Source organism: Nelusetta ayraudi, unplaced genomic scaffold, assembly GCF_046127955.1.
Source record: "Nelusetta ayraudi isolate G7.1 ecotype Tasmania unplaced genomic scaffold, CSIRO-AGI_Nayr_v1 ptg000109l, whole genome shotgun sequence".
Lineage (NCBI taxonomy): Eukaryota > Metazoa > Chordata > Actinopteri > Tetraodontiformes > Monacanthidae > Nelusetta > Nelusetta ayraudi.
Genome location: NW_027466159.1, coordinates 1,422,501 through 1,447,500, shown reverse-complemented (window position 1 = coordinate 1,447,500; position 25,000 = coordinate 1,422,501). Strand labels below are relative to the sequence as shown.

General features: G+C 44.6%; 5 protein-coding genes and 2 long non-coding RNA genes across 14 annotated transcripts in view; 3 read left to right on the top strand and 4 right to left on the bottom strand.

Moving 5' to 3' along the window:
- The first annotated feature begins 136 nt into the window (after positions 1-136).
- On the top strand, positions 137-3,333 carry LOC142903306 (violet-sensitive opsin). Its single transcript, XM_076048859.1, has 8 exons — positions 137-167; positions 461-600; positions 1,095-1,158; positions 1,282-1,407; positions 1,594-1,732; positions 2,191-2,355; positions 2,932-3,019; positions 3,121-3,333. The coding sequence occupies exons 1-8, from the start codon at positions 137-139 to the stop codon at positions 3,331-3,333; spliced, it is 966 nt and encodes a 321-aa protein (XP_075904974.1).
- Positions 3,334-3,952: 619 nt separating this feature from the next.
- On the bottom strand, positions 3,953-5,277 carry tmem187 (transmembrane protein 187). The gene has a single exon (XM_076048848.1). It carries the CDS (start codon positions 4,952-4,954, stop codon positions 4,142-4,144), a length of 813 nt encoding a protein of 270 aa, XP_075904963.1. The 5' UTR covers positions 4,955-5,277; the 3' UTR covers positions 3,953-4,141.
- Positions 5,278-5,544: 267 nt separating this feature from the next.
- On the bottom strand, positions 5,545-8,752 carry saraf (store-operated calcium entry-associated regulatory factor). 2 transcript variants are annotated; one of them, XM_076048847.1, is made up of 8 exons: positions 8,496-8,752; positions 8,090-8,271; positions 7,393-7,576; positions 7,002-7,304; positions 6,757-6,910; positions 6,565-6,662; positions 5,913-5,944; positions 5,545-5,654 (listed from the first exon to the last, which is right to left on the bottom strand). In XM_076048847.1, the coding sequence occupies exons 1-7, from the start codon at positions 8,563-8,565 to the stop codon at positions 5,919-5,921; spliced, it is 1,017 nt and encodes a 338-aa protein (XP_075904962.1). In that variant the 5' UTR covers positions 8,566-8,752; the 3' UTR covers positions 5,545-5,654; positions 5,913-5,918. The 2 variants fall into 2 exon arrangements, with proteins under 2 accessions (XP_075904962.1, XP_075904961.1); XM_076048846.1 differs by having other exon boundaries at positions 5,545-5,944.
- Positions 8,753-9,107: 355 nt separating this feature from the next.
- Positions 9,108-25,000, top strand: part of LOC142903286 (uncharacterized) — a 153,891-nt gene continuing 137,998 nt past the window's right edge. The window contains exons 1-5 of one of the 4 annotated variants that reach the window (XR_012929216.1): positions 9,108-9,199; positions 14,454-14,623; positions 14,730-17,028; positions 17,126-17,185; positions 19,183-19,301. This is a non-coding gene — a long non-coding RNA (uncharacterized LOC142903286). Of the gene's footprint in view, positions 9,200-14,453; positions 14,624-14,729; positions 17,029-17,125; positions 17,186-19,182; positions 19,323-25,000 lie in introns of those variants that run through there. The other 3 variants (XR_012929217.1, XR_012929218.1, XR_012929219.1) reach the window with 3 other exon arrangements.
- galnt7 (UDP-N-acetyl-alpha-D-galactosamine: polypeptide N-acetylgalactosaminyltransferase 7) lies at positions 10,273-22,066 on the bottom strand. 2 transcript variants are annotated; one of them, XM_076048797.1, is made up of 15 exons: positions 21,224-22,066; positions 19,976-20,090; positions 19,287-19,605; positions 18,437-18,603; positions 16,903-17,033; positions 16,718-16,797; positions 16,057-16,239; positions 14,688-14,805; positions 14,495-14,617; positions 13,856-13,971; positions 13,316-13,418; positions 12,721-12,819; positions 12,502-12,630; positions 12,086-12,116; positions 10,273-11,029 (listed from the first exon to the last, which is right to left on the bottom strand). In XM_076048797.1, exons 1-15 carry the CDS (start codon positions 21,344-21,346, stop codon positions 10,923-10,925), a joined length of 1,944 nt encoding a protein of 647 aa, XP_075904912.1. In that variant the 5' UTR covers positions 21,347-22,066; the 3' UTR covers positions 10,273-10,922. The 2 variants fall into 2 exon arrangements, with proteins under 2 accessions (XP_075904912.1, XP_075904911.1); XM_076048796.1 differs by lacking the exon at positions 16,057-16,239 and adding an exon at positions 15,566-15,748 and having other exon boundaries at positions 21,224-22,058.
- On the top strand, positions 19,986-21,853 carry LOC142903288 (uncharacterized). Its single transcript, XR_012929220.1, has 2 exons — positions 19,986-20,108; positions 20,141-21,853. It is a non-coding gene; the product is annotated as an uncharacterized LOC142903288 (long non-coding RNA).
- Positions 22,552-25,000, bottom strand: part of LOC142903263 (ankyrin repeat and SOCS box protein 5-like) — a 5,780-nt gene continuing 3,331 nt past the window's right edge. For all 3 annotated transcript variants that reach the window (XM_076048814.1, XM_076048813.1, XM_076048811.1), the window contains exons 5-7: positions 24,644-24,778; positions 23,026-23,217; positions 22,552-22,942 (exon numbers count right to left, since the gene is read on the bottom strand). In XM_076048814.1, the coding sequence (XP_075904929.1) occupies positions 22,803-22,942; positions 23,026-23,217; positions 24,644-24,778 (467 nt within the window). In that variant the 3' untranslated portion in view covers positions 22,552-22,802. The remainder of the gene's footprint in view (positions 22,943-23,025; positions 23,218-24,643; positions 24,779-25,000) is intronic.

The window sequence follows — 25,000 nt, the reverse complement described above, 5'->3', positions numbered from 1 at the left end:
TGGTCTCAGGTCTTCTTTGAGCAGACTTGTGTTCCTTTGAATGGATGATGATGATGATCATCATCATCATCATCATCATCATCAAAATGATGATGCTAGAAGCATTAGCAGTGTATTGTTGACAGAAATATTCAGCATGACTAACCTGGACATGCTGAATCTCACCAGTGAAACCTCCTGACTAGCTCAACTAGAGCAGATGGATTTTAATTGGACGCCACTTTGATGACACTTCTCTCTGAGCAACCAGCTGAAGGAGACGACACCCAGTCGCTGCTGCTGTAATCACCAGACGACTGAAGGCTCATCCATCTTAAGAGTAAGTGTAATAAAAAATAGTTTTATTTTATATTGTATTTTAAACACATACATTGATGATTGATTGGTATATTAATGAGGGGAAAATGGAAGTCTTTTTGTTGCTGTGCTGAAGTCTGTGACTGACGTTGTTCTCTTTCAGTGAGCAACGGGCTCAACGGGACAGTGACTGCAGAGCGTTGGTGGCCGGAGGCGGAGAAGTGGCTGCTGGTGGCGCTGCTGGGCCTGGAGGCAACGGTTGGCGTGACCGCCAACAGCCTGGTCCTGCTGGTCAAGGTCATGGTAAGATGCTAGTTACTTTTTTAGGTTTAAAAGTCTTTAAATTATACAAGTTGTGTTCAAAGTATTTCACTTAGTATTTGCTGTAGTAGTTGTTCCTGTGTTGAAGTGGCGCTATTTGAAATCTGCTGTTATGTAGTTTAATATAATAGTTAATTATATTTTAGAGAGAGATTATTTTAGAGTACCTTGGCTTTCGCGTCACTCTGTTCAACGTATTACATTGGTTATTGTTATCAAAAGTGTTAACATCAAACAATCATCCAATAATAGTCACTAGTCAGAACTATTACTGATTACAGCTTCGTTGTGCTGCAGTTAAAAAAGACAGAAAACTACAGTATTGAGATTCGCAACGCTGACTTCTGACCAGTCCAGTCCAGATTATTCTGTCACAACTTTTTATTTTTGGCAAAGTTCTCAACCACTGTTTTGTTTCATTAATGGAAAAAAAATGCTGTGCTTTGTTACTTTTACTGACATCTGCTCCTCTCCAGAGCAGAGGGAGGCTGTGCTGCCGGTACTGGCTGCCCTTTCTCAGTCTCACCTTGTCTGACTTCGGTATGACTCACCACCATCACTGTGTCACATGACTTTCACATGACATTGCTTACCTTCTTGTGTCCCACATGTTTACTATCTTCTCACGACAAACCCCCCCACACACACACACCTGTCTTGAAGGATGCTCCGCCCTCATCATCTCCGGCTCTTTCCTGGCCATGCTGACGGGGGGTCAAAGGTCACCGTGGTGCGAGGTCGTCAGCCTGCTCAAGTTTGCTTTCATCAGCTCGTCCATCGGGAGCATCGGTACGAGCGCTCCAAAATTGCCGGCTAGTGGCGCCCCCCTGCAGTCATCCAGTCCAAAACACAGGAGAGAGCCGTGCGCGTGTACCCTCGCAAAGTTCAAGCTTGATCGTAACTAACGAGACAAATCAAAAAAACGCCTTCCTGTCAAACTACAATGTGACGGCGTGCTCTCTCTGGCCCTCGCAGCCATTCTCTGCCTGCAGCAGCTGATAGGCGTGGCCTCCACAGGAAGTCCTGTTTTCCTGGTCCTCGCCACTGGGTGTTTGGCTTCCTGGCTGAGCGGCGTGGTGTTTGGTATCGTCCCCGTGGTCTATGCCTGGATCAGGTACGTTCTGTGTGTCTTTGGGGTGTCCACAGTGTGAGATCGTGACTCACACAGGAGGCGTGGCCTGAATCGTCTAAATGACTGTGTTCACTGTTATTCCTAATTGTTCCTGTAGTCCTTTGTATTTATTCAATATTTCCAGTGTGACCTTCGAAACAGTTGGCCTGCCAATTTCCTATGAATTAGAGAACAGGAAAATCTTCACCAATGTTAAACGTGAATAATAATCGTGACTATATCAGTAGACCTCAGTTTTGAATGGCCTGGGGTCAGAGGTCAGGGTGACATTACATTCTATCTTTAAGTGTCTTGTTTCCAACAACAACAAAATCTGGCCAACCATCAAGTCACAAATATGTTAAAAGAAAAAAAAAAAAGCATAAGTTATTGTTGTATATTCAAATTGTTTGGTTATGATGTGCAGTATATGTTGTATGATGTTCAACTTTCTGCTGCAGGTACGACCCTGCCGAGATGCTCTGCGCTGTCTTCTGGGAGAACAGCTACTCAGACATGTCACTCTACATCCTCTGTGCTTTCTCCATCTGTGTCTTCCTTCCATTCCTGCTCATCACCTCCTGCTGCCTGTTCAGGGCCTCTGGCTGTGGCTGTGGCCCTACCAGGTGATTCACATCAAGCGTTAAGTCTCCTGTTTGTCTCCAGTGGGTTGCGGACCAACGTCAGATCTACCTCAGTGATACCTTGGTTTGGGATGTATTTATGTATTGAAGCATGTGAGCCTCGACATGCAAAAAAAAAAAAAATAATAATAATAACTCTTGCAAAGATTACAAAAGTGATATTTTACAGAAATGATGTACGCACAAATGAAACGTAGATGTATAAACCACACCCCAAGGATCCAATTAGTTTCAGTGGAGTTGCTCATCCAGTGCATACGCCAAAAGTAGTGTCACTTCCCATCATGTCTCTGTAAGTCACGTGATGCTGATTCACTGATCAGGCTGCATCAGCCAATCAGCATGAGCTGAGACACAGCAGTACATATGGTACCAGGATGGCATGCTGGGAATATAAAACTTTTCTGGGGATTTAGTTCTAAAAATCAATTTTAAAATGAGTTTAGTGTTTTCTGGTGGTCTGGTGGGTGATGTTTGATGTTTAACGCAGGTGAAAGAATCTCTCTAAAGATTGGTTCTGCTGACGTTCGTAGCTACAGTATGTCTCCTTGTTGGCAGCAGGGAGGAGGAAGCTGACCTGTCTGCCGTGACCCCCCTGCTGGTGGCCTCATACATTTTGTGCTACACGCCCTTTGTGGTGTCCGAGGTACTCCAAGTACTTCAACTTTAATACGTTTAATACACTTTAATACATGTGACCGACGCGACCATCCATTAAAACCCACAGTGCCTCTGTTTCTTCACCAGCTGATTCTGCTGGGCAGGATGGACCTTTCGCCGGCGCCTGATTGGCTCAGGACATTGTCATCGGTGATGTCATACCTGGACTGTAGCCTGAACCCACTGATCTACTGCTCCCACGAGGACTTCAGGCAGGCGGGGTTGGCCCTGCTGTGGACCAGGAGAAAACTTTTGCCTTCTGACCCCGTCCTCACCGCCATCACCCCACTGGACATGTGACAAATACCTTCAGACATACCAAGATCCATCCCAATTTCATCTATTGTTTCCTTTTTTGGTCAGCTCACAGATGCAAAACCTGACCTGAGACCCAAAGGCTTCCAAATATAATCAATTAGTATTTTATTCCAGCATGAAAGTAACAATAACATCAGCTGTGGCTAAATACCCCAACATCTTTAAGTCTTAATGCAGAGATGTATTATTTAATGCTGCTTAGTTCTCGAGTTGGGAAATAACAATGGGCAAATACTTTGTGACTGTACTTGAGTATATTTTTTCAGGTATCTGTACTTTATATTTAAGTATCTTCTTTTTCAAATGACTTTTACTTTGACTCCCTACATTAGCAAACACATATCTGTCCTTTCATTGGAAAAACATGCTGGTTAAATTTGTGTTTAAAAAAATATAAACATTTCTGTTCAAGTTAGTTCACTTATCTATTTAATATATATATATGTATATATATATATATATATATATATATATATATATATATATATATATATATATATATATATATATGTGTATATATATATATATATGTATGTATATATATATATATATATATATATATATATATATATATATATATATATATATGTATATGTATATATATATCTCAACCAATGTATTGTTTAACTAATGGTGAAAAAAAAAAAACTTGAAGTACATTTACAAAACGGGACTTTCTGGCTTTTTCTTGAGTGAAGTAATTGAATCAGTACTTATACTTTTTCACAGGTATCGGTACGTTTAATTCAGCAGTATACGGTGTGAACTCCACACGCCCCTCAGTTCCCACTCACTCCCGTTGTCGTGACACCTCCGCATGTCGCGTCAGCGTCGTCAGGAAGCGGAAGCTGAAGTGGAACTGCAACACGTCGCACACTTTGGACCAGAAGTGTCCGGTGAACCGCCGGAAAAACCAGAACCGGTCCGCGAGCCAGTGGTCCAGCAGCTTCAGCGCCACAAAGCCGCCGCAGTTCAGCGCCGCCAGCAGGAGGTAGCGAAGCGTGCGGCTGTCGCCCGCCGCGCGCTGCACGCGCACCGCGCTGTGTAGCGCCAGGGCCACGTGAAAGACGAGCGCCGCATCGAAGCCGCGCTCGTGCAGCAGCGCCAGGCCGTAGCTGAGCACAGAGACCGCCTCGAGCGACGCCGCGAAGCCCGCGAAGCTCGCGCGCCGCCTCGTGCCGCTCCGCTCTGGGCTCCGGAGCCGCTCCACGTAGTGTATCCACACGAGCACCCAGGCAAAGATCGGCAGCGTCAGCCACTGGTCCAGAACGGCGGGGGCGCGCCGCAACGACGCCAAACGCGTCCACTGCACTGGCGCGTAGAAGAGCGCCATGAGGGCGAAGACCTGCCGCACGTAACGGCTCCGAGCCGCTTCGCCCGCCGCGCGCGGCCAGCTCAGCCAGTACAGCCCCAAGATGACGTAGGCCACGTTGACCAGGCAGTTGCAGGGCATCGCCAGGAAGGGCGGCAGGCTCGCGACTCTCTGCTCGGCATAGTGCTCGTAGGACAGGTCCACCGCCACGCGCTCGAACAGGCCCGTGTTCGCCAAGGCGACAATGAGCACGAACGCGAGTGACACGTGAGAAAAAGCTAACTTCATCATCTGGGAAAATTAATACGAGCTCCGTCGGAAAACTTGTAGTCGGTCAAAGAGTCAAAGCTATAGTTTGTTGTTCTTGTTGTTTCTGTTCCGGGTCCAACGGTCACACGGCCAAAAATGGATGATTTGATTGGTCGCAGCTCCCTTGAGCTGGAAGATGGATCTTGTAGTTCGTTTGGTTTTGTTTGTTTTTACGTCGAGTGAAGTTTTTGCGTCGCCGCTGTGTTTTAGGTCGACTGGAAAATGTAGTAATATTGAAAATGTAAGTGTAGTAAATACATTAAAATGATTTCTCAGAGCATGAAACAAGTTAATGTCACGTGTTTTCATTTTCTAGCTGTACACATTTTATAACCAGACGTTGTTGCTTATTAACCTGTTTTTTTTTTGCTGTGTATTTTTTTTTTTTTAATAGTTCGCCAAAATAATTTATAAAGCACGTTAAGAAAAACTTGGATAAATATTTAATTTGTTTAAGTGCTTCTATGCATATAGATAATTGTAAAGGCAAAATGTAACTTTTATTAATCTTGTGATCCCTGAATTTAGAAGTTTGTCAAAAACATCTTAAGCAGACCAGACGCGGCGCCAAATTATGTCAAATGTGTGAACTGAAAGAGTTTTATTTTTTTTCCATTAGCTACCAAAGCGTCAGTGTTCAAAATAAGCTTCACAACATTATCACCATCAGCGTATGCAGGGCCTCAATGAGATGATGATAAATCATTGATTAAATTCAAGCAGAATTTAAAAGGTAAAAAATAAACCAGTCACACAAATCATGTCACATTATATTCTGGTAATCATCAACATGGTTAAAACTAAAAAAAACAAAAAAAACAAAAAAAAAAACAGTGCTTCCTAAAAGTGGAGAACAGATAACTTTAGAGAAAAGTCGTCTTACAGTCTGGGCAGCTGACCATCTTCGCTTACAATTCAACAGTGCCAAATCCCTTGTCACCTGCTTTTATCTTCTCTTAGTCCCTCCAAAACCTGGTGAGGAAAAAAAACAAACTTAATCAGAATCAATATTACGGGCAAAATAAGAACGATAATACAAGCGGTCTATGTTTTGTGTCTCCGAAACACTCAGTGGTGTGTAACAGCCACGTCTGCACATGGTGTTAGTTCATTTTCACACGCAATTCGTGTGTTATCACACAACTTTAACGGACAGTGCTAGTGCCAGCAGCGGATGGGACGTGTGTGTCTTGCCGCAAGTAAATTAAATTTATCCTTTAGGGGTTATGATAGGTGACAAAATCAGCTGGAAATCACAAATAAAACATGTAAAAAACAAAATTCCAAGATGTGTTAAATTAAGAAAAATAGGGACTTGGATCATAAATAACTCATAAAATTAAAAAAATATTGTGTAAATATAATATGGTGACATGTCAGACAAAAATCCAATTCAAAGCACAAAAAAAAGATTATTCACAAAGGTTATTCAGTTGAAGGGAAAGGGCTTTAGCTTTAAGTTTTAACTTTGGGCAGACAAGTGGGGAACTCTTTTTAAATTACAATTTGTGTTATCACCCATCATCAGCAAAGAATGCTAGTGCTAGCAGTGTAAGTGTCGATCTTACTGTGTGGCGTTAGCTAGTGTATACCTGAAGCAGTCCGAGTTCCTGAAGATGAGGAAGGTCTAGCATAATTGGCCGTGTTGCCATGGGAGCCATGGTGGCTGTAGCCCCCAAGAGGTTGACTCCTGTAACAACAAGATGCACAACATCCATGACTCACAATTTCTGTACGGACAAAACATCACATCTCCGACACTCTATTTTGATCTCTGCACTGACCTCTGCCGGCCGAACATATATCCCAGTAAGCCTCCGGTCCCCATGCCGGTCCAAAAGCCGCCACCCGTGTTGTTAGCAGCTCGGCCGCCTGGGTACTGCTGATACTGAGTGTAGTCTGTTTGGAATCCGTAGCCTGGGTTGGGACCCGCAGACCCTGAAAACACAGAAGCAGAAGAGCCAGAAAGATCGAACATGGTTCCGACATCTTATCCACACGGGATTGGTCCGCTGTTGCTTCGTGCTACCTGTGTAGTCAGGCTTGAATCCCGGCGGGGGCGGTCCTGTGGTGGAACCATAGCTATTATCCCTGTGGTAGCCGGCGTAGCTGTCATGGTCAGATCCGTTGTGGGAGGCGTTCCCGCTGAGGAACAGCTTGTAGATGCCAAAGGCAAACAGGAGAAGCACCACAATCACCAAGACGTTCCCAGAATCATTGTCTCCTGACGGGTAGGAGCTCTGGTGGCTCGGCTGCTGCTGCTGCTGGTGGTGGCGGTGGTCCTGCTTTCCAAAGAAACTGCTGAAGAACCCTGAGGCAGCGTCACCCAGACCTGAAGACAAACCAGAGGACCCCAGAGTTGTTGTCATGTGTGAAGGAGGCCCCTAAAACAGCGTTTTCGTATCTACCTTCAAACCCACCTGATTTGTGGGAACTCCAGGAGTCCTGGTTGCTCCTATGGCCCTCCTTCGTCAACTCCAGCGTGTACTCCAGCCCACAGGAGCCCTTCAGGATGTAGGCGTCGGAAGGGTGGCTGTAGCCCTCGCAGGTTACCTCGATGCGACCGAAGCGATACCCATTGTCCATGTCGGTCTTACACTCCCACTAAAGAGAAAAGGAATGAACCTCTTTCTTTACCAACAATGTCATCTTGCATGCAAAAATTAATAATTAATATTCCCTGTTGTTTTTCTTTTTGACGTTGTTGCTGATCATGTTCACAACTGCGTAGCTACAGCTGATTACCTTCCCACCAGTTACCACCTCTGAGCCGTGGTATGTATTTTAGTGTTTTCTCTCTCACACACACTCCACCGCACCCCACCCCTGCAACTTTCTTTTTTCAGAAAATACTTTTTCTGCTGCTTTTGGAGACTCAGGCAACTCGGATGTTCGAGTTATTCTGTCTTTTACCTTTAAAAAATATATATATTTGTTTCAATAATGGCAAAAAATAAAAATAAAAATTACTTTATACTTCAGCATTCACTTCATAACCTGTACTTACGTAGTTTTACTTGGGTAAAGGAGTTGAATCAGTATTTTTACAAGAGTGTGCGTGTACTTTTACTGCAGCACAAAGGGTGAATACTCTCGCCAGAGGTGCCACTTTCTCACCTGGACGTCCACTCCGTCCCAGCCCTTGTTGTGGCACTGCACCACCTCCGGGACGAAGGCGTGACAGCCCGCGGAGCCTCCGACACACTGGAGGTGAGGCACCGGGCTGGAGCGCCGGGCCGCGGTGTAGCGCCCCCTGTACAAGGTCAGCGCCTGGACGTCTCGCAGCAGCACACTGTCTCCTGTAAGGGACGCGGACCAAAAAAGAATCAGAAGGAAACAACGATTCTGGACGCCTTTTGTTTGGTGACGTCATGACGATTAAACTTCAAATCCTGTTCTATTGAAATGCTTATACAAACACGGCAAAAATGTCAAAGTGACGCGCGGGAGGACCGCATGTGACTAAAGAGCTTTTTTTCGTGACGAAGAGAACAAACGCATTAATTAATAACACAAAACTCACCGTCGTACGCACAGCAGAGAGCCACAACCAACAGAAAGAGACACGCAGCCAACCGGATGTGACGCTCCATTTTAAAAACATAAGAAAACAAAACGTGCGTTGAGCAAGAAATATCTACAAAGTAGTTGTAGTTGTAGTTGTTGTTGTTGTTGTTGTTGTTGTCCCTCGGAACGACAGATCTTGTGTTACTGCTGGGAAGACAACGTCGGTGTGGAGCGACACTGGAGCTGTTGAAGGCGGAAATAGACACAGTGTGACGTCTTTGGTCAAGGAATTTGTCCTGACGCCAGCCAATGGGGAACAAGCACGAGTTCGTAAGCCGAATGATCAGACCGGTTGATGTAAACAAGACGCAACTTTAAAGAAGAAATTGATAGATACGTTTTAGCGGAATTTAAAACAATTAAAAAGGCATTTTGGTGATATGATTAAACAGATTTTTAAAACTTAGCAATGCTTATAGAATCATAAATCCAAAAAAGCTTAAACTAATAAATTCATTTAAGCTTTGTATTGATCCGAGATCACCCAAGTGTCGTGACTTTGAGATATTAAACAATTTTCGTGATCAAAACATCCAACATTTCAGTAGGCACAAAACTGAGAGAACTTTTTGTACTTCAATTTGTGGAGAGAAATTGTGGAATAGTTGAGAGGTTGCTCACTCAGGGAATATCCAAATATGAACCACTTTAAAGCTAAGTGTTTGATTATGACTTCTGTTTACTGCTTATCTTTTTTGTTGCTCGTGTATTTCTGTTAGCCGAGGATATATGTGTTATTCAGCATACCACTACTACTACTGATAATAATACACTGATAGGAAGATACATATTTAAACACTGACATATCAATTCATTTTGATCTTTTATATTTTGTATGTATGTCGGTCCACAATAATGTACGAGTACATACAACACATAAACACACCGAGTAATAATAAAAAAAAATCATGTATTTTATTTCCTCAATCAGTCCACAGTGAAGCCATTATTATTATTAAATCTCATCTTCTATAAGTTAGATATTAACGTCATTCGAGGCCCTTCACAGAATGCATCATGATCAGTTTTACAAAGAGATCTATTTACATTGTACAAAACATTGCATACATGATCGTCCGCACACCAAAAAGCCCCCCCGAGCCCTCTCACAAAACAACAAAAATGTACAAAAAAGGAAAAAAATGATAAGCAATCATTTTCTTTATTCCTCCTCATTTCACCTCAAGATGCATATTTCTCACCCTTCTGTTCAAAAACCTACATTTTTTTTAATCAAATTTTTAAATTATTATTATTGTGTAATCAGGCAAGCAGAAGTCACAGTTAGCTGGTCGGTGCGATCTCAGTGATTAATTCAACGTGTTTGTCCGTCCCTCCATCCATTGTAGCCTTTTTTTCAAGCATGTCCTCCAAAATTGATGAAAAACAAACAGGAGTCCATTGAAAAAAAAAACCCCAGCAGAACTGACGTTACCGACGCATGCGGACAATTAAGACAAAACATGTTTGTGTTGATCAGGCCATGGAGACTCTTGGCACCTCGGGAAAAGAAATCTGGGACGAAAATAAAATACTAAGAAGACATTTCTTTAATTAATTCACCCATTTTCTGAAAAAGTCCATTTGACTCTGGTTTAATGTGGACGTCACATCATTTAGAGCAGCTTAGTCGTCCTCGGCAACCACTGGAGGGAAAATATGGACCAAAAAAAGAAAAAGACAAAAAGCTTCCTCTTTTACACAAACTGCTAATAGCAAACATCCACGCCATTCCTGTCAAAATGAGAGTCCGCTTATTATATTTTGCTGTCACCGCTGAGGTTTTTAAATTTTGTTCCTTCAGGACACTTTAAAGTATTAACATAAACTGTTTGAGGACAGAGATGATTTAATTTGATTTTATTTAAATTAGCTTTAACGCCTTTTTTCCTCTCTTTCTCTCCAAATCTCTGGCTTTGAGCTGGAACTGGACTCGATGTTCACTTTGGGGCCTGACTTACAGTGTGCAGCTACACGGCAGCAAAGCTGCTTCCAACCTGGCTGCCCAACCATCCACCAATAGGGAGGCTGGTCTGGAGTGACATCACTTCACCAGTCAGTGAAGTCGAGAGGTGGTTTTGAAAAAACAAAACAAAAAAAACAAAAAACACCTGAGAGCTGCAAACTGAGACAGTCCCTGTAAGCAAGCCCCGCTTCCGCCCGTGTGTGTGTGTGTGTGTGTGTGTGTGTGTGTGTTGATAGAGGCGATAGTGGTTGATGCTAGTTGATGTTGATGAACCAACCAGGTGGGAGGAGAGAAGTCAGTTGACTGACTGGACGGTGGTGGTAATGATGATGAAGATGATGATGATGAGGAGTGTAAACTTGTGATCTGGATGTGTCGCGTTGGCTGCCTCCTCTTGATTCTCCTCCTCTTCTTCTTTCACACGGCCATGATGTTGTTCATCTCCCACTTCTGGGTGGTCTTGCTGGTGTCACACTCTGAGATGAAAACCTTGTGCAGCAGGTCTGAGCGGTCCAGACACTTTCCTAGTTTCGTCAGGAGGAGGGGAGGGAGAGAGAGAGAGAGAGAGAGATAAAAGACTTGTTTTGACTTTAGTTGTTTGGTCCACCTCGAGAGAGAAACCTTGAAGGGGGGGGAATTGAGAAGAGCCTCGCCACCGGCCACTAGATGGAGACACCCTCAGAGTGATAGAGTGGTGGAACAAAGTTTCTGGATGCCTCCGGCACCTGTGATGTTCTGCACTGTGCTAATAGAATCAGTTTAAAGTCTCAAGGTTCGGTTTGTTTTGTTGCATCCAGCTGGGGACTGGGTGTCTCAGCAACAGAGGATCCAGAGCACAACAAGTACAAGAACTCCCGATACTGTAGTTATTTTTTTGTTAGTTATTTTGTTTTTATCATGACTTAACCATTTTTAACTTTGTTTCTGTTGCAGCTAAACCTTTTCAAAGACACTCAAATGATCTGAATTTTTTTGTATTTGTCAGATGAAATGACATTTCATGTATATTTATATATATATATATATATATATATATATATATATATATACATACACATATATATACACATATATATATATATACACATATATACACATATATATACATATATACATATATATATATATACACATATATACACATATATATACATATATACATATATATATATATATATATATATATATATATATATATATATATATATATATGTGTATATATATATATGTGTATATATATATATATATATATATATATATATATATATATATATATATATTTCATGTAAATGGGATTGACAGTCAAGTTTTACAGGTGTCTGACAATAGAGACAAGAATTTGTATCTTTTTTTAAGTTGATACAGCGCGACTTGCGCTGACTGAGGCCAATAATGAGAAACAACCCGACACCATGTGACATTTAGAATCTGTCATTTGATTGGTGCTCGTTTGTTTCTCCTCCCATGGTGGAGAATCCTTCAAGGCCTCCAGAAGGTGTTGGTGTGGCTTTTCAGTTTATATATGATCACACTAGCAGCGCAACAATACGTTGATGATTATTTAGTGTTTGTTTGTTTACCTGTTGGCATATGAATGAAGCGGTGAAGATCCTGGAAACACAGAAAGGACAAATATAAGAGCCACTTCAAAACAAGCCCTGACTGAGTAGTTCCCGCATCTATTGTCAAAGTGTTTGTATTAGAGTATTAGTAGTACAGTGAAAATGTTATTATTTACAGTGGTGCCCTCTAGATTTTCTACTTGGACCCATTTTTTTTTTTGGTTAGGAGGCACCATTGCGCTCCTGTAGAGTCCTGCAAAGCCTGCATGCAGGTCTGAAGTGTTTAAATCTGTCTAGTTGTCTTTATCCACAAGATGGCAGCTGCTAAAATCATCATCTCTGTCTCTGTAATAATAATAATAATAATAATAATAATAACAATAATAATAATAATCAATCCTGTTTATCTATGTGTGTGTGTTGGTCTCTCCCACCTTGAAATACTTCCACTCTGTGTTCTGGTTCTGGTCACAGTGTGTGATGATAACGGCTGAGTTGTCAGGTCCTCTGGTCAGACACTGGTCGTACTGCATCAACTGGTTGGCCTGGTTGATGCGGAACAGCTACACACACAAACACACACACGCACACACAGTTAACTTCAGGAAGTGTGGTCTTGGTGATTGTTGTCGTCATCGTTGCTGTTGCTCCACCTGGTTGCCGCCCATCCTGTGACAGGGTCCCGTCTCCACACTGCCCCCATTGGTGTGTCCCATACTGTCGATGCAGTAGCTGGTCTCAAAGCATCGGATCTGAGTGCACAAAAACAACCACGACAGTGTTGTTAAAAATAAAATAAATAAAAATTGCCTGCAATGACAAGGCAAGGCAGCTTTATTTATATTGCACATTTTATACATAAGGCAACTTTTTTTTTTCTTTATAACTTTATAGTCGACTCCACTGGGAGGAGGCGGCAACAACTAGTACGACATGAGAACCCAGAACCATGGTGAACAAGAACAAAGTCCCTATTTGATAGACAACACAGGTTGTTGGGTCACATTTCTTTTGAGGTTTTTTGCAGCATGATTGGCGTTCAGGTCAGAAGAACAATAAGTGGGTTTACGTCCAGCAAAAGAGCAGCAGAAAAAGTTGATGGATTTGTCGCGTCTCTGAATAAAAAGTCACTAGAGGGCGCTGAATACTGGCTAAAGTTGGGAAGACTGAATGAGAACAACACAAGGTGTTTTGCCGCAAAGACAGAGAAAGGGCCCTGCCCCTCCACGTGCGTGCATGCGTGCGTACCTCTCCCCACTCCACGTTCTTGGGAGGCAGCGGGTAGTGCAGCGGGATGTCGTAGGCAATCTCCTCCATGAACCACTTGAAGCTCTTGCAGCGATGATCCTCCCTGACAGTGGGAACTCAGCGTCAACACAACACAACACAGCCTCCCATAAACAGAGATACTAATAAAAAGCTGAGGAGGGTCCTTAAGAATAGAAGCTTGTTTTGTTTTTGTTTTTAATTCTGCTTCCTGTTGCTTTTAACTTAACAGGCAGAAGTAAAATTGAAATAAATATTGAGCTATTGACCAATTTTCCTTTACGATTTGATACTAAGTGAAATTCAGGCTTGTACCACCGATAATCACAGTGTAAAAAACAAGTGAAGGGGCGACTCTGCACTGAGTGTTTAATCAAATATATATATTTTTTAAACCTCATAATGTGGTATATATATATTTTTTTAAATCACCATGGTTGTGTTGCTATTAATGATATCTATGATGTCACATGACGGAAGTATTTAAAACTAGACTTTTAGTACTGATCTGCACATCGCTACCTGAAGCGTTTGAGCTCGCTGATGTCCCCGTAGGCCAAAGTGAGGGTTTCAGGACGGCTGGCGTAAAAGTAGTCCTTGTACTCGTCCCACCACACCTCCACCACACGGACGTAGTTCTACACACATATGCACAACAAATACACGTTTATTATTACTGTTGTTATTATTACTATTATTATTACTATCAAGACAGAGACAGTGGTTTTAGCTGCTGCCAACTTGTGGATAAAGGCAGGTCCGACAAAAACAGGGCTCCAGGCTAGGAGCACAGAGGGGTCCCCTAACTTAAAATTTTAGGGGCGCAAGTAGAAAATCTATAGGGTGCACTGTTAATATTCACATTTTGCCTCATTTTCACTGTAGCATTGATAAATACTGATAAACACTTACATTATAGTTATGAGTATGAATTACATATATTATACATCAGATGCAGAAACTGTTTTAAAGTCACAAATTCATATTAATCTGCAAAATATATACATATATATATATATGTATATATATATATATATATATATATATATATATATATATATATATATATATACATATATATATATATAAATATATATATAAAAAATGTGCCCAGTGCGAGACACTGGGAGACACAGTGTGAAGCTCTGCAGGTCAACCTACCTTCAGGGTGGGGGAGGAGCCGACATGTGCAGGAGGGGGGTTCCCCTGCCAGCCCTGCAGCCGGTAGATGTGGCCCACACGAGAACAGGGGACAAAGAGAAGCTGGCCGCCACACTGCCAGATCTACAGGTAGGTGTACAGTAGTTAGTGATGCAACATAACAGTCAGCACACACTGGTCTGGCTCTGGTTACCTTGTAGGAGATCTCAAAGTTCTCCCCTCCCCAAATCTGCAGACCGGGGTCGTACAGGCCCAGCTCGAAGAAGAAGTCTCGCTCGATGGCAAAGAGGCCGCCAGCCATCGCAGGAGACCTGCCAGTGGACGGCCAGGTGAGCAGGTCACACACACACACACACACGCACGCGCACGCGCACACGCACACGCACACGCACACGCACACGCACACGCACACACACACACACACACAGTCAGCCAGTGGCAACAATGACAACCAATGACATCATTTCAATTTGCCGAAAGCAGAAAAAACATAGCATGCTATTAGTTGGAGACAAAGACAAGAGAAGATGAGCTGATGGATGAGATGGTGATGTGGGTCAGGGTGGGAGGGAAGGAGGAGCTTCAAGAGTCACCAACACACAATCACTACCACCCAGTTTAGCTTCACAGCTAATCAGCGAAAGAGAAGCAGGACGAAGATTTCTGCACCCAGTTCGACAGATTTGGACCTGTGAACCGCCAGACTGCAGCTCATTGGTTTTAGAAATATGAAAACTTTACAATTAAAAGGTCCCACATTTGTGCCCCTTTAAAAAACAAACAAAAAAAACCCCAGCATTCTCATTATTTAAACAGAGAGCTAACTGAGCGTGCTCTCTAGTGGGCTAGTGCCCCAGTTAGTCGAGTTTACAGCCTCAGTTAGCCCAAGTTAACCCTCTGTTCTCCTTGGGTCTGGGAGGTCAGGTAAGGGGTCAGAGGTCACATGAGGAGCGTCAGCAGCAGGGTTAATATCACATATTAGAGGTGTTAGCGCTACGGTGGCGGCGGTCTTTGTGCCTGATTGGGCGCCCTGATTGGCCCCTGCCGGTTCCCGGGGCGGGGTTTGTGTACCTATAGGGCTCTGTTTCCGTTTTTCTCCGTTTTTTCTCGCGGTCCCCCAGCGGGACCCTCTTCCACAGCATGCTCCAGTCCCAGGCTCCCCGGGCGAAGCCGTTCTGGTCGCCGCCGCCCTGCGGCTCCACCGTGTACTTCTGCCCGTTGATGGCGTCAATGAGGGGCACCGTGCACACCGTTCTGACAGGGCCGTGCAGGCAGGGACACACACACACACACACACACACACACACACACACACACACACACACACACACACACACACACACACACACACACACACACACACACACACACACACACACACACACACACAGGGGGGGAGGAGAGGGCGGAGCCAGGCAGGACCAGGAGAATGGAGGGATGGATGATGGACAGGAAGTGGATGCAGGTGGGAGATGGAGACACAAGCACAAGAGGGATGATGGTTAGCATGCTGGGCCTGTGCGGGTGTGCACGTGCACATGCGCGTGCACGTGTGTGTGTACCGGTAAGGCTGCGTGGTGTGTGTTCGCTGGGCCCTCTCTCTCTGGCTGAGCGGCACTCTCTTCCAGAGCAGGCTCCAGTCCCACGCACCGCGGGCCAGGCCGTCCTCGTCGCCGCCCTGCTGGGCCTCCAGGGTATACTCGTTACCGTCTATATAGTCTATCAGTGGCACCGTGCACACTGTCCTGAACCATGGGATCATAAGAAGCTTAACAATAATAATAATAATAATAATAATAATAATAATTCATAACTTCTTGGACTTAAGTGGTTTTACTTCATGAAGGTGGATCAGGAGGATAAAAGACAGTAAAACAAAGTGGATTTGGAGGAAATCGTGCCAAAACACTCTGAATGGTACCAGCCCTTATATGACCACCTTTAATAAATGTTTCAGCTTTCTTAAATAACTGAGCCTCTGGCAGTATTAGTTAAAAGACAGTGGAGGTACTGTTGGTCGTGACCTCAACCTAATCCAACGACAATGTGTTTTTGTTTTTTTATTCGATTTGGTTTTAAAACAGGTTATCAAGGAAAGTGTCATTCTGAAAGTGGGATAAAAATTGGGCGTCATGCCAAAACATTTAGTACCAAGCCTGTGTGTGTGTGTGTGTGTGTGTGTGTGTGTGTGTGTGTGTGTGTGTGTGTGTGTGTGTGTGTTACCTGTCTTTGGAGATGGGGGCCACCAGGGGGGCGTACCAGTTGATTCCAACCTCACAGTGGGCATCCAGGTAGATCAGCACCTGGGGAGAAAACCACAGAGCCCGACCGGGTGTCAATGAACTGGGCTTTGAAAAGCGAACCTGCCGAATATTAGTGAGAGTTAAAAACTGCTGCTACTCCATCACCTGTCCCTTGGTGGCTTTATTGGCCCCGATGCTCCGGGCCTGGATCAGACCTTCACGCTTCTCGTTCCTGAAGAGCTTGACCAGACCGTTCCACTGCTTGATGTAGTCCTCCAGACGCTCCTTCAGGTGGGCTACACACACACAATGTTTGATATATAAGAATCTGACTAATAACACTGAGTTACAAAAATGTTTTTTTTGTAAATTGTCAATGTTTTTTCAGCTGAATTGGGACCATTTTGCACTGCTGAATCCAAAAATGACATCCATTTTTCTCAATCAGGTCAGGTTTTTATGCTAATCTGATTTTGAAAAATCAGATTTTCTTGTGACATTATCAGTTGATTTTTATCAATATTTCTCATCCAGAAAAGGTTTTAGGAGGTAAAAACCGTTTTCTAACAGAATGTATTAATTAAATGTTACAACATTCAATTTCTGTAAATTGAATAATCGATAACATTGATTAAGGTAAGTACATGTAAATTGAATGTTACATCGTCATTGTGCAAATTCATTTTTTTGGGCAGCTGAGGCTCAGTTGGTAGAGCAGGCTAGGAATTGATGATGGATGGGTTGGCGGTTCAAAACCCAGCTCCAACTGTCCACATGCTGAAGTGTCCTTGGGCAAGACACTGAACCCTAACTGCTGCCAATGGGGCGAGGCATCACCTTGCATGGCAGCAGCCACCCATTGGTGTATGAATGTGTGTTTGAACGGGTGAATGAGAGGTCAATGTAAAGCGCTTTGGGGTCCCGTGAAGGTACGTTTTTTTTTTTACCGATGGAGCTAGGCTAGCGTTTGTCGTGAATCTCCTCAGAGATAAAGTGGCCGAATGGGCCGGTTCGCTTTGGGAAGCGAACGCAGCCGAGCCTTTTCTGCCGAGGTGCGGAGGGTTTTTTCGACTAGCCTTTTCACGCTCGCAGACGATGGACTTTAAAGCAAGGTTGCATGTCAATCATTCAGTTCTCCAATAGATTTTCAGATCTTGGCTGCAGAAAGCGGGTTCAACGAAACCGCTTTGAAGTTGGCGTTCCTGAAGGGACTTTCAGAGGAGATGAAAGATCAGTTGTCAATCCGGGAGGAACCAGATTCACAGGAATCTTTGACCAGTCTCTCGGTTAGAATAGATAATCGCCTATGGGAAGAACTTCGCTCCCCATGTGCGGACTTCCCGCTTCCTTGTGACTCCTTGATTCCGGTGTTCTACTCGTACCTACAGTATCTTCTGGTCACTACTGTAGTTGTTGCTTTGCCACTTTAAGTAAACTCTATTAATTAACCCTAACCCAGGAAATAGCTTCAGTACTGAACTGGAGTTGGGTCTGTGTTTGTGTGTGTCTGTGTTTCACTGCACTCCCCATCACAAAGGGCTGAGATTGTATACAATTTGTGACAGTGGAGCTAGAAGAAAAGGACGGGGATGAATGTTACTGTTGCACCAGCGAAGAGCTTCCTGCCGTCTGCTGGTGAATATTTCAACCATTAAACAGCAGGTGGCGCCACACAACAAGTGACTACGGGAGGACTGACCTTTGTTACTGAAGTCATCGATCATGACGATCTCGGCCAGGTACTTCCTGGGTGTTCTCTTGATGACGCTGTGGACGGTCCTCATTAGTGTAGACCAGCCCTCGTTGTGGAAGACGATGATCACGCTGGAGGTCATCAGCCGCTCGTCGTAGTGCCAGAACTTGCACCTGGCAGTGGGACACGGCAGAGGTTCAACAGCCTGAGAAGGTGCAGCTGTGTAATGTCTCAGGCTGCAGATAAACACGGCTGCATGCTCACACGCTAGAAGAGAAAACCACCAGTTGCACAATTTGCAATTTTAAATGGTCTGGAGAGGCTGGAGGAGCCTCCCGACTCAAGTCTGCTGTAACCACACACACACACACACACACACACACACACACACACACACACACACACACACACACACACACACACACACACACACACACACACACACACACACACACACACACACACACACACACTGCTTGCGGTGGTGAGCTGTGTGGTTGTGCAACGGTGTCTGCTCAGTGGTGGGAGAGGTTCAAAGGGGGTTAACCTGTGGTTTCTGGAGCAGAGCTTACAGCTCAGGACAGGTTGGCCCTCCCTTGTTATAACACCACCAAGAAATAAGAATAAAAATAAATAGAAAATTGGATTATTATTATTTTATATATAAATTACTATGTTTATCTGTATCTTCATTTATTTTATCTCTATCTGTGTTTGTATCTTTATTTCTATCTTTTTATTTTTATTTCCAGTGATTTTCTTCTGTTACGAAGCCTTTGCCCTGGTGGATCCCTCAGTCAGTCAGCCAGTGTGTTGTATGGTTCTCAACAGGAGGTGGGAACTCTGTGTGACTTACTCGTCGTGGCGGATGTCACTGATGCTTCGGTCCAGTGAGATCATGTCACTGGCCACCATGTTGAAACCAAACTCTTTGACAGAGGCCTGGACCGAGTCCTTGTACTCTGGGCCCAGGACCAGTGGCTTGGCTCCTTCCCCTGGACCGCCAGGGACACCCGGCGGTTCGGGCTCCTTGGGCTCCAAGTTTCCCAGGATGCCCTTCTTCAGGACAGGGCTGCTGTAGGCATGCGTGTGTGTCTTGAAGGTGGCATACTGCCGCTGGATCACCTCCTTCTGGTTGGGTTGTTGACCGGGATGCTGAGGCTGCTCCTCACCTCCTACAGGAGACAATGTTGGGAGGGATGAATACACAAAACCTCCTTTTTACTGCAGAATGGCCAGTGCGCCTGACTCCTACAACTGGGACTGAGTTCGGTTCAGAATGTTTTGATACAATGGCATTTTCAATGCCGGTTTGATGAAAAAGAACTAGATAGAACAACACAATGAACATAAATTAACATTAAAAAATGAGTTAAAGTCACACTTAACTGAGTTGGGAGGTTTCTTTTCCCAGACAATTTTTTTTTTTGTTTGTTTGTTTTTTTAAGAATCAAGGAAAAAATGAATAAAAGCATCATCAGAGTGCTAGCTCCTCGTTAGCTTTAGTCGGGTCATTTCACTCCATCAGTGAGCTCCAAGTCTCACCATGGTGCTTGAGTCTGATAGAGTTGAGGTCCACCTCCACGCCCTCCACGTGAGGCCATGGCACCACAGGCTTGAACTGGTCGACTGGGTTTCCTCGGGGCAGCAGACCATCATCCTGTGTGTGTGTGTGTGTGTATGTGTGTGTGTGTGTGTGTGTGTGTTGAGGGGCACGGGAAAAAAGTTTGGCATTGCAGATGTCAACTAACAGCCTCTGATAACCTCCACCCTGTGAATCACACCCAACTTAACGATAAAGTAAGACCACTCTATTGGACAACACATGGAGGTGGGTCAAAGAGCCTTGCTTGGCCCCGTCCACACAAAGGTTGATAGTGCTGTCTATTCTGTCAGGTGGCAATGGTAACAAAACACTTGACCACCACCAAATTCACACAAGTTGTAATGAGAGGATTTAGAATTACACAACCCTTGGCAGAGAGCCATGTAACAATAAAAAACACTTCCTTGTAAAACCGCATTATTCATGATTGTCATTTCCTTTTAACAACTTGTAACCAGTAACAGCTACAGCATACTTTTTTTTAAAAAATGTAAAAAGGGTTGGTTTATAAAGAGCCAGTAGTTGTTTAAACATGTTTAAACTGCAGCGTATGTGCACAGTTCCAGTGTTTAAGGCTATTACGGATTTGTCGAAAGAAAACAGTAACCAAAAATAATTATCCTTAATGGCTGTGACTCTCTGGACTTGCATGTTCACGGGGAGATTTTAATTTATTAAATGAACCTTGACGATGGTGCAAAAATGACTTCCGTGATGTTTTTCAACCCTTGACGGTGCCCACCTGTACCTGTAAAAACACTTCCGCCTTGGCTGTGGCTAAATACACGGATGTGCATCCTGCACTCGGGACGAGTAAACAGAAACTTGTGTGTACAGGTATTAAACCGCGGGAGGGCGGGAAGCGCACCTTTCAGCCACATCCCCACCACTTACACACTTTACACAAATCTTTAAAAGCACCGATGATTTTTAGCCTGCTAGCTGAGGAGCCGATCTCCATGACAACCGCCGGGAGCTAGCCGGAGCTAGCCGGGCAGCTGATGACAGAATGGCTGTCGCGCTTGTCACGATAACAAGTGGTGGCTTTTAAAGTCGGAACAGATACGACCTGCTGCCGTCACATCACCCGTTTTCCCCCGCGGAGCTTTAACGGTCTCCGGAGTCAAGCGAGCTAGCGGCTGCGGGGACCGCAGTTCCGTGTCCGAGGCTGTCTCACACACACTCACCCGCCTCGCGAAGGGGTCCCCGTCCTGCGGCTTCGGCGACAGAGACGACCACAGCACCACCAGGCCGAGGAAGGTGCCGATGACGAGCAAACTCCGTAGCAGGAAGCCCACTTTGAGCCTCATTGTGGCCGAAGCCAACCCCCGAACCTGCCCACAGCTAATGTGGCTTAGCCGTCAGGTGGTGGCGAGGCTGGGGAGTAGGCTAGGCTATGAGGCGCTAGCCGACTGTGCGGGGGTCGCCAGGCGGCTAACGGCTCGGGCTAGCTGGCTCCCGGTGTTCCTGAGCTCCCGCTCTGTATGGTGGCTGGTGCTGGGGGTGGAGGGGAGAGACACCTCACTCGTCCTGTGTGACTTCCAGCAGCATACACCCTCTGCTAACTGCTCGAACTCTTCCTAACCTTACTGCCACCTCCAGCGCCGCCGCCGCCGCAGGAGCAGCTCCCCGCCGTGTGACTGCAAACTCTGAGCCCCAAAACGAGGAGCCACACAGCCGGGGTTGAGTCGACGCGGCTCACTGAAGTCAATCACCACAACACTGTCAGTCTGCCTCGAATATCCGAAATGCTTTTTTTTTCTTTCCCCAAACACCTGGCGCTGTCTCACAATGGTGAGGAAAAGAAAAAGATAAAATAACTAAATTACAACAACGTTCCTCCGTGACGCGCGGACCTGTGGATGCCAAGCACAGGTGGTGGCGCAGGTGTGCTACGTGGTAGGTTGTTAAGTGATGTGCACGTCGCTGCCAAGTCAGCCAGCTTGCCACAAGACGGTGCTGTAATTCAATAGCGCCTGTGACGTAAGATTTTTTTTATTTTTTTTAAAGTCACCTGTGTCTTAGGTATGTATGCTGGTTCTGCAGGTATTAACTCGAGCAGGTGACATGCCCTCTCGCCATTCTTGTAGGCTTCGTTTTCCAGCCTAGGTAGACTAGTTAGAAGTGGCTGACCCCTAGTTGACCACTTGCCGACCCCTGGCCACTTCCAGTGGCATCTCATTAGACAGCAGGGACACACCAAACAAAAATTGTTTTTCTGTGGAAATGATACAAATAATACCACACAAAGGCAGCCAGTTGGTACTCATTACTAAATATGGTTTCAATATCCAGTTGTGCAGCTTCACTCTTCCAGCTCCAGGCCTGACCGAGGCCACTTCCTGGTCCACTTCCCCACATACTGGGGATATATAGACATCTCCGTGTGGAGTCCAATCTGGACTACTGTATACATCAAGAGTCGCACAGAAAGTCAACTTTAAGGTGTCCAATTAACCCAACATGTATTTCTCACTGGAAAAGAAGTACCTGTACATGGAATAAAACTCCATGCTGGTGGGCAATCATCACAGTTTTATTGGTAGTTCCACACATACAGTACAGGATAGATGGTGCTTCACAGGTTAGAAAAAAAGGTGATATGTACAATGAGACTGGACGTTGGTCTGACCGTCCTTACGACAAACAAATGAAACGTGAACCCGACTGGACGATTTGTACGTAAACAGAAAATGTGAGAGATACTTTGTTATGAACAAATACACATCCGAGTTTAAAATAAAGTCTGATGGAAGTCAGCCGCCGTCAGCCACTGCTCCAGGTGTGCTGCAAGTAGTCGGTGAGCAACGAGGGGAGGGGGAGGTCAGGGATCAGCTTGAGCCTGGATTGACCAATCCAACCCCTGATGTGGATCCGACACAACTGGCAGAGACTCCTTGGAGAATCTACAGTGGTCGGAAGAACAAAAAAAAAAAAAATCACTGCTGAGGGTAACGGCAACCACAAGTAACACTGCAACAGCTACTACCTTCAAACGACTTTAGTAGAATTTGGGTTTGTCCACCAGTGGGGGCCAGCTGCAGGGCGCGCTGGTTGTTGGCATCCCTGAGGTTGACGTTGGCGCCAAAGTCGAGCAATGCCACCACCTGGTCTGTCGAGTCCCGCCAGGCAGCGGCGTGCAGGGGAGTCTCCGCCCCTTTGCCCAAGTTGACGTTAGCGCCTGAAAGAAGGCAGCCCCAAGGCTTAGGTAATCTAAAATAATCCCCTGTCTCCTCTCCATTTATATATTGAACTACACAGCAGCAGAGTTAAAATAGTTTCACTTCAAGCCATAACAACTGCAAAAAATAAGTGAATAAGTGAAGTATTTTAAAGACTTAAACACAAAAGTAACCAGTGTTTTTCCAATGTAATAGAAAATACAGACGTTTGGGTACAAATGTAGGGAGTCAAAGTAAAAAGTAGTCAGAAAAAGAAATACTCAAGTAAAGCACCTGAATACCTGAAATATCTACTGCAGTAAAGTAACAAAGTATTTGTCATTTGTTCCTTCCCTACTCTGAAGAGAGGAGTAATTCAATGGTTGCCTTGATAAAAAACAAACAAACAGTTCACTGTGAAGACAGGAGTGACATACGTGCCTTATTAACACAAAGGAATTCTGGACACACCACATATTTTACGTGTCCATCAAACTTAAAACAAGTCTGTCTGGAAAAGAAAACCTGTTGCCGTACCAGAGTCCTCTGCCAAATAAACAGGCCATGGGATTAGATGGATGAACCTCTTGCCTCTTGTATTTTTTAAGATGAGTTTCTTCAAGGGCGACATGGTGGCGCAGTGGTTAACACTCTAAATTGTCCGTAGGTGTGCATGTGAGTGTGAATGGTTGTTTGTCTCTATGTGGCCCTGTGATGAACTGGCGACTTGTCCAGGGTGTCCCCTGCCTTCGCCCTAAGACAGCTGGGATAGGCTCCAGCAGACCCCCGTCACCCTGAGCTCGGGACTAAGCGGGTATGGAAAATGAATGAATGAATGAATGAGTTTCTTCAATATGTGTGTGATACGGCAAGGGTTGGCATCGATCCCATGTCAAATAAATGCAGGGCCAGTAGCGATACTGATATGATACTGACATGATAGTGGAATTGGCGACAATTCCAATATCATACCGATACGATACTGAAACAATAAGGGTACAAGACTGATACGATTAAGGTGCGATACCAACATGATACTAATACCAATATAATGCCAATGTGATATTGGTACGATACAGAGACGATACCAATAAATGAACTGAATGACGTTTAAGCATTTTTATGATTCTTTTTATCTACTGTGGATAAAATCAAGACAGAATTTTGACATTTTAGCTAAATCCTAGAGCAGATTTCTTTGGAGAGCAGAGGTCTCCAAAAAGAGCTCCTTGTTGTTTGCCCTCCATTAGATTATTTTTTTTCTGCTTGGAATTAATGTCACAACCATTTCATTAGACGAGATTGAAAAAACCCACAAAACTGCCTTTCTGCCTGGAGCACTGAGATGAGCAATATGGGGTGTGTGTGTGTGTGTGTGTGTGTGTGTGTGTGTGTGTGTGTGTGTGTGTGTGTGTGTGCGTGCGTGCGTGTCTGTGCGCAACACACCTCTGTGCAGGAGGACCTTTGAACAGGAGGTCTGTCGGTGTAGGCAGCTGACATAGAGCGCTGAGCCCAGGTGTGACACCTGGTGGTCCGGGTCGGCTCCGTGGGTCAGCAAGGACTCCACACACTGGCTGCTGCCTGCACACACAAATTAACGGCACATCTTATATCTAATTGTTTCTTCATGGACGGCAGAAAAACTATACATACATTTACACTATACATTTAAGTCGATTCAAATATTTGAACATTTTTAGTTGTATTAGTATAATCTTTCTTCCTCTATTTCCTTTTTCACCCCAACCCGAAAGGTCAAAGCAGATGGCTGCGCTGCCTCTAGAGGCAGGGTCTGCTCTCTTT

What these genes read in the sequence shown, in the direction of transcription:
- LOC142903306 (XM_076048859.1), top strand. Translation starts at nt 137, where the DNA reads ATGACTAACCTGGACATGCTGAATCTCACCA. An exon ending in GTGGTCTATGCCTGGATCAG is followed by an intron (nt 1,733 to 2,190) that starts GTACGTTCTGTG and finishes TTTCTGCTGCAG; the next exon opens with GTACGACCCTGCCGAGATGC. An exon ending in CGCCCTTTGTGGTGTCCGAG is followed by an intron (nt 3,020 to 3,120) that starts GTACTCCAAGTA and finishes TTTCTTCACCAG; the next exon opens with CTGATTCTGCTGGGCAGGAT.
- saraf (XM_076048846.1), bottom strand. Translation starts at nt 8,565, where the DNA reads ATGGAGCGTCACATCCGGTTGGCTGCGTGTCTCTTTCTGTTGGTTGTG. An exon ending in TATATGTTCGGCCGGCAGAG is followed by an intron (nt 6,663 to 6,756) that starts GTCAGTGCAGAG and finishes TTGTTGTTACAG; the next exon opens with GAGTCAACCTCTTGGGGGCT. An exon ending in AGGAACTCGGACTGCTTCAG is followed by an intron (nt 5,945 to 6,564) that starts GTATACACTAGC and finishes TTTCCTCACCAG; the next exon opens with GTTTTGGAGGGACTAAGAGA.
- galnt7 (XM_076048797.1), bottom strand. Translation starts at nt 21,346, where the DNA reads ATGAGGCTCAAAGTGGGCTTCCTGCTACGGAGTTTGCTCGTCATCGGC. An exon ending in ATAAAGCCACCAAGGGACAG is followed by an intron (nt 16,798 to 16,902) that starts GTGATGGAGTAG and finishes TTTTCTCCCCAG; the next exon opens with GTGCTGATCTACCTGGATGC. An exon ending in CACACCACGCAGCCTTACCG is followed by an intron (nt 14,806 to 16,056) that starts GTACACACACAC and finishes GTCCACTGGCAG; the next exon opens with GTCTCCTGCGATGGCTGGCG.
- tmem187 (XM_076048848.1), bottom strand. Translation starts at nt 4,954, where the DNA reads ATGATGAAGTTAGCTTTTTCTCACGTGTCACTCGCGTTCGTGCTCATT.